The following is a 12,619-nucleotide window of genomic DNA, read 5'->3' on the forward strand; positions in this document are numbered from 1 at the left end:
TGACAATTCAGCCTATCCATTTATTAGGCATCAGTGACATCACTGACAACACAGCCCATCTGTTCAAAAGAGATCAGTGATACCACCTATTCATTAACCTTACCAGCAAGTTATGATAAACTTCAGTAACTTTTAAAAACTACCATGGATGTGTTGTTATTTTACTATAATTTTCATCTACAATTATTTTTGCTTTTCTGTTTTTTTTCCTTTGAAAATAGTTAAAGCATTTATAATGGGCAATCCAACAGCTGATCAATGGGAGCCACCCTGCAGCAGCCATTTGATAATCTCATTGTTCGTTGATCTTTTTGCTGCATTGACCTGAATAGATCCTCTCTGGCTCTGCAGAGAAACATTCTTTCAGCTTAAGCAATGATGAATAAACACAAATAAGACCTGAAAATTTCTGAGCAGAAAATCAATGGCTACTAAATGACTGCCTAGGTCTGCCTGCACTTGCAAAATTTTCAAAGGTTAGTGCTAATAGGGCAAGGCCCCGGAGAGGCTGTCATTAAAAGCTACACCACCTGGCAAATTCATCACTGCTAAATTGCCCGATTGCTTTTCCTGTACTGTGCCAAGACCATTAGAGAATAAAAAATACTGATTAGTCTGATCGCATCATTACATTTTAACTACCAGATATTCGGAGAAAAAGAAAACGTAAATGAAGTTTTCAATCTACATGCATACCGCCCAGGGATGGCAGAGGCGTTCTTGCTGGTAGCCACAAAGAAATCAGTGGAGTCGGTGATTGGCAAGGCTTTGATTTTAAAAGCTGCGCTTAAAGTTGACCTAGCATTAGATGTTTGGATGTATATGTTGATTGCATACATGCAAAGTAATATGAAAGTGGGAAACTTTAGGTAAGTATTCCCATCAAAAAGAGACAATGCTTTCATTTGAGTTTATCGTTAGGAGGATCAGGCACCATGAAAAACACCAAAGTCATCTTCTGCTTCCTTGATGGAGATTCCGGGTCCATCCAGCCAAAAGATTATTCCCGAGCTCAGGTACTCAGGTAGTGTTAAATGGAATGAGTTGGCTTGCAGTTGGCATTCCAGTTCATCTCAAATGAGTTCATAGAGTTAAGTTCAGGGCAATGTGCAGGAGACTTTAGGTCTACTATACTAAATGCCCCCCCCACCATGTTCTTATGGGGCTGGTTTTGTGCAAATGAGCACTGCTATGGTGGAAAAGAAAAGGACATTCTCTAAATCGTTTCCACGACCTTTAGAAACATTTTTGTGTGTCAAATGCTTTACAATTTTTTTTTAAACTTCTATTCAAACTTGCCTGTTATAACAGATCCCTTTTAGGAAAATATCAGGATACTGGCCCTCCCCCTTCCACCTCTCAGAAAAGCAATGAAACTGAATGTGGAAATGCCCATGAATGAAAATTTCCTGGACTGAGAAGTAGAAGTAGTAAGACTTGGCAACAAAGGAAAAGAGGGCACTCTTTGTGTCTGGAGGAAAAGAAGTTTAGGCTCCAGATAAGGAAGGGATTCTTCACTGTAAGGTCTGTGAAAATGGGGAATCGGCTTCCTCATTTCCAGCAAGTTCCATAGATTGCTTTAAGAAAAAGGTGGATGATTTCTAGAAGCACGGAATATAACTGCGGATTAAAGATTTAAAGTAAAGATAAGAGAGACTGTTGATACAGGGAACATCCGATTGCCTTATAGGATCAGCAAGGAATTTTTCTCCCTTGTTGGAGCAAATTGAACCAGGGTTTTTTTTGCATTCCTCTGGATCAACTATGTTAATAGGGTTTTTTTAAAAATCTGGGATGTGTTTATTTCCCTGGTGTTGAACGTGATATACCTATGTAACAAAACTGAACACTTGTCTCATTGATGGTATCCTTTGTGTTAGGGAGACTGGCTGGCGGTGTTGATAGTGGTATGGATGACCTCCATTTTTTGATAATTTGATGTGATTTGGGAAGTGATAAGTTTCTATTTATAGATAGACAAGGTAGCAGGCACACTTCTACTATAAGCGTATGGTTACATAGTCAGGTTGAAAATGGGCATAAGTACACCGCAAAGATTGCTGATTCTGCGAAGGCTTTATATAGATGTCATTGATGATGGCATCTATATTGGTGGCATTGATAGGATACACTTTACTGTATAACTACAGTGAGGTTTGCAGGAATAAGTTGGGCCTTGGTGCAAACCTGCAACTCTTGGATATCAGCAACGAAGGCGTTGAAATATTAATAGCAAAGGGTCAGTAAGGGCAGTGATCTCAAGCAATCTCATGTAACTTGTACCAAGTATCATTATGTCTCCATTCTCCAACCACACAAGCAGCATGTCAGCAGTCTGTGACCATCACCTGGTGTATGTCTGATGTCTCTTTTATTTTACATATAAAAAGCATGTACTGACCCTTGTGTGCCTAGATCAGTGTTCCTTAACCAGGGTTCCTCCAGATTGTGCTAGGAGTTTCTTGAGCAGTGAGCACTTTGTACCTCTGTAAGGGTGTCATTCTTCCCAATTGCCAGCAATGACCCTCACGCTAATGTACTGTGAGTTGTGGATATAGTAATTATGGCCCAGGGTTCCCTGAAGACCTGAAAGTTATTTTAAGTGTTCCCCCATGTTAAAATGTTTGGGAAACAGTGCTCTAGTTCATTTTGACAAGTTTGCAGCGTTCTGCAATTCCTCCATAACTAATAGTGCCGATGGTGTATCTGTGTACTTTAGGTGCCATTTGGCACCTAAAACCAATCACATTTACTTCTGTCATCCATGAACACAGAACATCCATCCACACAACCACACAACATAGAATGTATTTAACCTGTTGGCCATTATAGTATACTTTTATATTAAATGTTCCTCCCGAATAGCAATTACAAAATTTAGTGTTTTGCCTATTTTGCTTCCCCGTCCTTTGTATCATAGTAAATTCTCTGTAACAACAAATTAAATCTGTTTTAAACTTTTCATTTACTGCATTCTGAAAATTAAATAAAAAGCACATGGTGATAAAAAAAAAGAAAGGATAGCATGCTACCTATCATCTCAGTATCATTTCTTGTACGCGATGCTTCATTGCTGCTCGCTGACCCTGCATTCAACTGTCTGTTAATGGCCACGTTTAGCGGGCCTGCCTGCAGCTGTATGCATTCAGATCGCGTCCAATCTTCTATTACATGGCAAGCTATTTTTAGCCACTGCAGGTTTAAAATATGCCTTCTAATCTCTCCTGAATTTATCGAACAGCGTTTCTTTTCAGGAGGGACAGCTCCGCTGAGTGGACGGAGTCAGAAAATCAAATAAGTACTGCATTATTTATGTCCCTATACGGCTCAGCGCAGTCTATTTTGGTCCTGCTGGATGTCACCGTAAGGGCTTGGTTGTGTAGGGAAGGGGGCTACAATTTCGCTGCTCATTGACTTGGAGAGAAACACAAATGGACATGATAATTATCTTGGCCAAAATGCAATCTGCAGCTTTCTATAAGTTGAGGAATTGCAAGGGTTGGTATACAGGTAACGTCACAGGCTGCAATGGCGGGCAATCATCATCCATACCTATATGTCAACAATAGCAGTTTACATAATATCACATTGAAAGTTCTGATTTAGGTGACAGGGACTATTTAAATCCACTGGCTCTTTTGTCACACTGACTAAAAAAATAATCAGTTTAAAAAAGTGTCTCGTTTGCATCTCCGCAGCCAGGCTTTATCTTGGCTTTGTCAATATGACCAGGACTCCACATTTCATAAGTGTGTGTAATTCCCTAATTAGATGTGATGTGGAGTGCGGAGCAGACACTGCGGTGTTTTCATCTGGGTCACCTGGCTGTCTCCCAACCTCCGTCTGCTGCAGATCTCATCCAAGAAAGCTCACAAATTTATTTTGGGAGCAGGTTGGGACACCTAAAGAATTTAGAGAGTCTGGATTAAACTTTTAACTAATTCTTTTCTTCCCCATATTCTCTTTAATTGTATTTAAAGAAAAGGCAACATAATTTTGCCCATTACAACAGAATATAGAATAAAAAGGGTTCAATTACATATTTTTTATTGTTAAGGCACTGTGTCTTCATTGGGCGGCATAGCTGGGTCCCAAGTTTGAATCTTGGCCAGGACACTATCTGTATGGTGTTTGTATGTTCTCTCCGTGTATGCTCGAGGTTTCCTCCCACTTCCCAAAAACATGCAGTTAGGTTGATTGGCTTTCCCCCAAAGATTTACCTTAGTGTTGTAATGACATATGACAATACTAAAGACTTTAGATTGTCCCCTTTGAGGGACAGCTAGTGACATGTAAAGCATTGCATAATATGCTGTCATTATATAAATACAAGATAGTGATAATAATAAAAAGGTATTCATCATTGATCATGACATTGTTGGCAGCAGTTTAATGAACATTTGATCTTTGTCAAGCCCCAGAGCCAGGGCCACCATCAGGAAAGTAAAAACAAAAGGGGTACTTCTGTACTGGGCCCTCATCAAATAGGTTCAACTGCTAGAACATTTAAACATGGGGAGAGGGGCTCTGGAAAGTTTACTGAGTATGTGGCCCATAAATTGGCTACAGCCATGTCATTAGTCACATGACTGACTGTTGGTGGGTGAACAAAGACCCAAGATACCCATCATGAAGGTGTTAAAGGGTCAGGATAATTTTTTTTTTAGGCGAGAGTGAGGTCATGCTATATAGTAATTAATTTGAAGTCTTACCCCTTTGTGGTTCTCTTTGTTAATTTTACAGGAAGGCTTTCCAAAAGATTTTGGAGTTTGTCGATGGGAATTTGTGCCCATTTGGCCCAAAGAGTATTTGTATAGTCAATGATTGATGTTGGATGAGAGGATTTCGCTTGAAATCCTTGTCCATCTCAAAGGTGTCCAGTAGGGTTGAGGTGAGGGCTTAGTAGAGGCCACTCAATTTCCTCCAAACTAAACTCATTGAACCATCTCTCCCGCTCCATATTGGGATGCTAAATAAATGAATAAACAAAACCTATTTAAGTTTTCTCCCTTTATATTGTTTTTAAAGCTGGATGGGAAGAAGCTTTAAGCAGGTGGTGGCCCTTGTACTGTGACCCATCTTTTCAGTAACCACCCAAAAGCAGCCAGGTGGTTACTGAAATGTCCTGGGTGGTGCGCCTGGCTAAAAGGGGCTAGGCAGAACACTGTAGTTTTGCTACTGTATTGTCACCCTGGTACATTCATCACGAAGACTAAAATCCACCATTCTGACACATGTTGTTCAGGCATGGTTCACCATTGCCACTATTTGGAGTACATTCCAGAGTACTGATGTTCTCTTTAAACTTAAACACACATTTTACTTGCAATGGCGTCTTTTTCAGAAAGGAGAACTCTGCTTGTATCTGTTTATATCATTCATCCCGCTCTTTGTAATATTCTTCAGCTGATAATTTGCCTAATTCCCGGCCCAGCAGGGGAAAGCCTCCTCGCTGGTGACATCATGGCGCCTACGTTCCAGGATAAAAAGCCTGACCGGAGGGTGTTGTAATTACCTTTTGCAGATGAAAAGTGTGCAGATATCTATCATGTTTCTGTGTCTGAGTTCTAATTGACAGAGGCGTGTGAAAAAATACTCAGGGAAGGAATTGAATTATGTGTAGATGTGTATCCATGTCATTAGATGCCTGTAGCTGTAACAATTACAGAATGTGTAATATATTTCTATAGGATGGAGATGGCTGAGGATTTCTCAGATGGTTAGATATATGTTTCTACTGATATATAACATGCAAACAAATATACACTACCTCACCCAAATCAAAAGTCTGATGAATCCTGTCATGGTCATCTTGCAACTTGCCTGTGTCATCACGGAATTAAAAAACCATTGAAAAAACTGTTCATTTCGTATGTTCAGGGAGTCAGCTGATCTCATTTTTTTTTGGCACATTGGTAAACCTAGATCATAACACTGCTCCCACAGGCTCCCCAGATCATAACACTGCCCCCACAGGCTCCCCAGATCATAACACTGCTTCCACAGACATCCCAGATCATACACTGCCACCTACAGGCACCCAAATCTTAACACTGTTCCCTACAACAGAGGTCCCCAGCCTCCATTCCGCGGCCCACTAGTGGGCCGTGGCCATCTGTCAGGTGGGCCGCAAGAGCATGGAGACCAGCGGTGGTCCACAGTTCTGGCCAGTGCGCCCCGCAGCGGGGTCAGGTGAAGGACCCTGCTTGGGGGTCTCACAGGCCAGAGTCCCGTGCAGATCGCAGGCTCGGGGCGGTGGTTGGGTTGTGTTTCTGGACACATCCCACCCATTCGCCCATAGCAGGCCTGAGATGGGAGAGTGGATGGGTTCTGGCATTATGACATCACTCAGGGGGAAGTTTCTTACCCTTTGGGTGACAGAGGACTCTAGACCCTGCATGCGCATGCTTAGATTCAGTAGTCCGCAAGCTGCAAAAGGTTGGGGACCACTGTCCTACAGGCACCACAGACACCTCAGATCATATTGCCCTGACAGACACGCTAGATTTTAATCCTAACCTCACAGGCACCCCAGATCATAACACTGCCCCCACAGGCACCCCAGATCATAACACTGCCCCCACAGGCACCCCAGATCATAACACTGCCCCCACAGGCACCCCAGATTATTACACTGGCCTTACCGGCTCCCAAGATTATAACACTGCCCCCACAGGCACTCCAGACCATAAAACTATCCCCACAGACACCTCAGATGAAATCATTGCCCCCACAGACACCATAGATTATAATTCAAACCTCACTGACACCCCAGATTATAACACTGCCCCCACAGGCACCCAGGACCATAACACTGCCCCCCTCCAGCACACTAGATCAATACAAAGCCTCCACAAGCAGGGTTCTGTGGAATCTTAAGGTTCTAGGCGTTCCTTGTATACTATTTTGCATGCTGCAGTCAATCTATCAAGTTATAATTGTCTGCCATGTACAGAAATGATTAACCACTTGTCGACAGGTTGCAATTAGTCATTTTGTGATTACCATGTTACAGATTTGTTAACAACCTTAACAATCCCCTGAAGCCTTGTGAAATAGGATTGTGTTAGCTCTTTGTAGAACCGTTTAATTAGGCGTTGATTTAATAAGAAGCTGTAGTGTAATAGCCACGGGTCACGTGCTTCTCAAGGTCTTCAGAGAGTTTGGCAATATGGACTAGGTCTTGCTCCCGGCTTCCATTAGCATGGCTTAGGATGCTTTTAACAGAACATTGTGTGCAGGTTAAAAGAGCCCTCTAGCATGGTAGCCCCTGTAGCATAATATTGGAATCTGGTAACTGTAAAAGAGCAATTTTGTAATGATAGTATACATTAATTGATTTTCATTTTACATGGTTTCACTTAAGAATCAGCACAATTAATGAATCAGTTTATATCCCTACCAGGAGGAATCCTAAAAGGAGGAGAGAGTTAGAGGTTAGGGCCATTAAAAAACTGTGCAACGTGCTGTTAGGTTTCACCAGGCGTTATTGTCTGCCCAAAGAAGTCCTCCAGTCCTGGACTAAGGAGCAAATCAGAGATGACGCCAGAGAAGAGAACTTGGAAAAAAATGTTAATGCAGGAATGGGGTCAGGATATTAAAATCATTAAAAAAATGTAATTTCATTTTAAAACAAAGACAACTTTTTAGTGATTAGGTTTTAATGTTTAAAACCAACTTTGAAAACTCAGTAGATTGAATTTTCAGTTGGTTTGCTTTCAGTCTTTTTCTAATGTATGAACAAGTGAGGACAAGGGGTACAGAGCACGAGGGTCGGTACTCCGGAGAGCAGCCCTGGAAAGACGCGGCTGCTGTGATGTCATTCATGTCGGGCAATGATCTGTCTGCTATAAAGCAAAGTTTGTTTATATCAAGCAAAGGCAAGTGACCGCATTGATTTCCCAGTGATATATGACATCTTCTCTGACACTCCATAGTGGGAATTTCAAAACAAATAACAATAAATTGATCCCTGTGGGACCCAACCATCTGATTTATATCCCAGTAAACCCCTGTTATAATAATTTTTTTTGGAGATAGACAGTTGTATGCAAAAGTTCGTAAGGCCTTACCGAACTTAAGCCTTCCTTTTTAATATTATTATTTTTATTAATTTTATTATTAATAATAATAATAATAATAATAATAATAATAATAATAACAATAATAATAATATTAATAAATAGTATTTATATAGCGCCAACATGTTACGCATCGCTGTACATTTAATAGGAGTTGTAAATGCCACACAGATACAAACAATGAAACAGCAGGAGAAGACGCTGCTCAGAAGAGCTTACAATCTAAGATTTGGGGGAAGTATCATACAATAGGAGAAGAGGTATAGATTGGTGGGTGAGTAGTGAGGGACAGAAGACAGGTAGTCAAGTTTGAAAAGATTGGTTTTAAGGGTCTTTTCATGTGCAGAATGTAGGAACAAGCTGAATAGGACAATCGAAGACCATTCTAGAAAGTCAGGGCAGCTATTAAATCCAAACTCCAGCCTTAAACTTAGTCTTGCACATTTCATATTCTCTTGTCACCGGGGTTCCAACTTCTTCTTGGTAACAGTGGTGACCAATTTTAATGGATGTATCCTTCTACTGAGAACACCAATAGCAATGAAAACTTGAGAGCCCAACCCTTCCCACTCTATCCAAAATGTTGGTTGTCCAGAATGCTTGTGACCCTGCTCCAAGATCATTGGTTCAACCCATAAACCCCACTATCACTACTGTGCCTTTCAGTGATATAAAAGTTAGCGGGAGAAACCACAGTGCATGGCAGAGAAGTTAGACATCTAACTCATCCTGAATATATTGTAAATCTTTCCATTTTGGGCTCTGTGGTATATGATCTATGGTATATTAAGACTCTTGTGTCATAAGACAAGGTCACATTTGATGCTAAAACTCTAATACCTACTAATACATATGAAGACTATTTGTAAGGTCTTTAGCAAGATGAACCACCTTTGACGAACCTGAATTCATGCCAGAAACTATAAATGCATAAGAAAACATAGATTTGCATCTACATATAGGAGGCCAAACAACTACAATTCAAAAAACACCTACAGAAGAAAGAAAATTAAAACAAAATACACCAGCAATTGTTTTTCTTTATCACTGGAGGCTTTGTGCTTTCCAGCAAACTATTCTTAATTCACAATGTTTTTTTATCACTTCAAATTTTCTTTTTTAAATTAATGTTTCAAGAAAACCCTTGTCATAAATTTACAGAAAAAAAAAAACGAAGAAAAGATTGTACAACGTTTCATATTCTTAGTAGGTCCTCTTATCTTTTTAAGTGACACCTGGAATTTTGCAGCATATGTTGTTTTCTTGTTTGTTGGTGTTCTCTAGAGGCTCAGGGAAGCAAAACTAAGCAAGATGAGTTTCTCCTATAATTCAATTTTTTTTTAATGTATTCAGAACATAAAGCTTAAAGGACTGGTAAAACAACTTATGCATATGCATTGAATGGTTCATCTAATATATCTTCCTCCTGCTGCTGATACTATCCCTGCCTCCCTGTTCACTTCTGGACCTAAGTGAAAAATTTTCATTTAAGCTCAGTCAGCCTTGTAAGCTGACCTCATATGGAAATATAAAAGTAGTCTTGCCCTACTGTAAGGCCACCATAAAATATAACAGTAATATTGCTTCCTTTCTCCACTTGTAAGCAACCTAATACGTGTTGATACCTTATTAAGTGGTCCAGCAACCGCTGCCTTCCAAGGCCTCCAATCTTCCGGGCTGGAATATGGGAAGGTATTCTAGCTGCAGCCAGCCATGGACATATTATTAACGTGAATCAAACAAAATGGCAACTGCTGTAAACCATTTCTACTAGCTTTTAAATGAAGGTGCTCATAGAAAGGACTGATATCCTGATAAAGTGGTTGCTAGTCCTTCACCAATTTTGGTACAGGTGTGATGACTTCAACAAAGGGACCATCACAAGACAAGAATGTAAATTATGGAAAACAGCAGGGTGGAAGTTTTTGTGACTGTGGATTGGGGAAAGTATTGTTATGGTAAATATTCAGGTCTGGATTGCTTGGAGGAAGTTATTTTCATAGTTATGTTTAAAATTTTAGTGATTTTTGACACACAAGGTACAGGTTCTATAACAATAATGTTTTTGTGCAATGGCTTTCTGAAATTGTATTTCTCTTACTAACGGTAAACTTGCAAACGTCAAAAAAAATTTCTCTATACTGTAAAGTTACTATAATGTTATTTTGGTATTTGTAAGTCAGAACATTGGGCTAAGGAAGTTTTAAGCAAATTTGTAAAAGTATAAATCCTTCATAAATGGTTGAAAAATACCAACATCTGGCCCATCTATAAGGCCCAGGTTCAGAGCCAGCACTCACCAGACACCAGTCCCCCAATCTATCTCTGCACTCTCCTCCTATAGCAGGCCCCTGCTCAACCTCAGGAGGTAGTTGCACCATCCCAGCACACGGTTGCCCCCAGGACTTCTGTGCGCAAAGGATGGATAAGGAAGGACTGACAGAGGACCAAGAGCCCATAGATAATGCCGTACAGAAGGGTCCAGTAGACGCAAGTCAAGAATACAAAGTCAGAGGTCATACACAGGTAAACCTTCTGCCAAACAAGGTATCCAAAAGACAAAACAGGGTCAGGGGTCACAAGCAAATGTCAGTCCAGGCAGCATACAATGTCAGGGTCAGAAAACAGGCTGGTGACTGTGAGTAAAAAGATTATAAAGCCCCGGCAGCCAATGGCAAGGCAGGATAAAGCTAGGGACTTATCTGCTCCTAAAATCCTATTCAGCTATGCACAGCCTCAGAATATGTGCTAGGGATGCTGAGAACGTACATCTCAGGCTGCACGGCTACAGGAAAGCAGGGGATGCTGCTGAGCAGATGACATTCAACCAATTCATTGATCTCCTTGCTGCTGCCAGTGCCACCGCTGGAGAGAATAAACAGGACATGGTATATTGAGGTGGAGCACAGCTGAGATCGGGCACATAAGCGTCACCTAACACCATCGTAATGTCCTAAAAAACATCCTCATTAGCCCCATTGCCAGTCAGGATTGAGACGTGTTCATGAGGGAGAGTTTGGTGGATTACTGTGGCCAGTTAGAATAGTTTAAATAGAGTATGTGGAGTTCGGAATTCCAGCCCACAAAAAATCTGTACCCAATTAGTTATTTGTGACAAGTTTTTTTGCACATTTTGATTATTGTGAGAGATAATCTTTTAAAAATCATTTGATTTTATTTACCACACTATTCTTTCTTTTTGCAGACCCTGGAAGGGTTCTTGAACTTTAAGTATTCTGGAGGGCCGGGCCATGTGGAAGGCTATTACCGCAACTTGTCCCTTGGACTGCATGTAGATGTAGAACCCTCAGTATTCTTCACCCGTGTCAGTACACTTCCTGCTACAAGGTGAGGTTTCTCTCTTTTTTCTTTGAATTGGACCTTTTACAAATCTGGAAAATTCCATCTGAGCATATGATAAAAATACATAAGCAGAATTTTCTTTTAAAGGAATCTACATTGAAAAATTATAATTTCATCCAGGTTTCCAGGTGATTTATGTGTATGCAAATCCTAATTTGTTTAATCCTAATCCTAATCTTAATCATAACGTAAAAGAATAAAGTGGACCTGAACTCACAATGTGATTTGTTGTTTTAGAGGAACACACAGAAAAGGTAATTGTGCCTAAGCAGTATTATCACTTTCATCTTGAATTCCCGAAAAATATCAGTGCAATTCCTTTTCCTTGGCACTCCTATTTCTTAAACTTTTATGTATATATCTTTAGTGTGAGGTTATGTTAGACACTTCTTCCTTCCACTGCTAGCCTTATGGCTGAGATTTGGATATCTTCAGCAAGGTGACATATAATATACCTATACAGATTTTCATCTCAACTCTCAATTAAAAAAAATTAGTTTATTCCCCATTTGTGACTCAGACTGGTTCTGAGATTTACCTGTACATCCTGGTTTTGGGACAAGGAGACAGAAACTAGGTCACAAACCATAACTTTGGTAAAACCATAACCATAACTAGGTAAAACCATAACTTTGATTCTAACCCTTCCCCAGTCTATCCTTTACTGAAAGAAATAAATGTTTGGGCAGCAGATGTACTTTAAAGAGAAATGTTCCCAAAAGGCAAGCAGAGGATAAGAAACTATAGACTATAGGCTCCTTTCATTGGATCTTTCCCCCAATACTGACTTACCATTTCTTGTTCTTAGTGTGGGTGCAGATATCTTAGCTTTGTTTTGTTTCTTTATATCAGAAATACCCACTTGATTCAAGAAGCAGAAGGGTAGAGGAAGTACAAATTCACAGAATGGGTGAAGCAATAGCAGCATTTAGTTACAACTTACACTCCAGCAAGGAGAACAGTGAGCACCACAGTGGTGTCATCACCAAAGTCTACATATTAAACCTTAATCAGTGCAGGTTTACAACTATGGGTTTCAACGCAAGGGAAGTTCTTTGGCACCGCTGAAGTTAAATCTGCATATATTTTAGATTTCCCTAAATCGTTATGTTTCCTAAGGTCCACATTAACCTTCTCTTCAACAAGATTTGTTATATATCTAGAGTTGGATAATG

General features: G+C 40.2%; 1 protein-coding gene across 2 annotated transcripts in view; it reads left to right on the forward strand.

The window, feature by feature from the left end:
• The window catches only part of TRAPPC9 (trafficking protein particle complex subunit 9), a 329,400-nt gene that overhangs the window by 125,400 nt on the left and 191,381 nt on the right, over nt 1-12,619 (forward strand). For both annotated transcript variants that reach the window (XM_072410619.1, XM_072410618.1), the window contains exon 18: nt 11,287-11,429. In XM_072410619.1, coding sequence (XP_072266720.1) covers nt 11,287-11,429 — 143 coding nt within the window. The remainder of the gene's footprint in view (nt 1-11,286; nt 11,430-12,619) is intronic.

Source organism: Pyxicephalus adspersus, chromosome 5 (genome assembly GCF_032062135.1).
Source record: "Pyxicephalus adspersus chromosome 5, UCB_Pads_2.0, whole genome shotgun sequence".
NCBI lineage: Eukaryota > Metazoa > Chordata > Amphibia > Anura > Pyxicephalidae > Pyxicephalus > Pyxicephalus adspersus.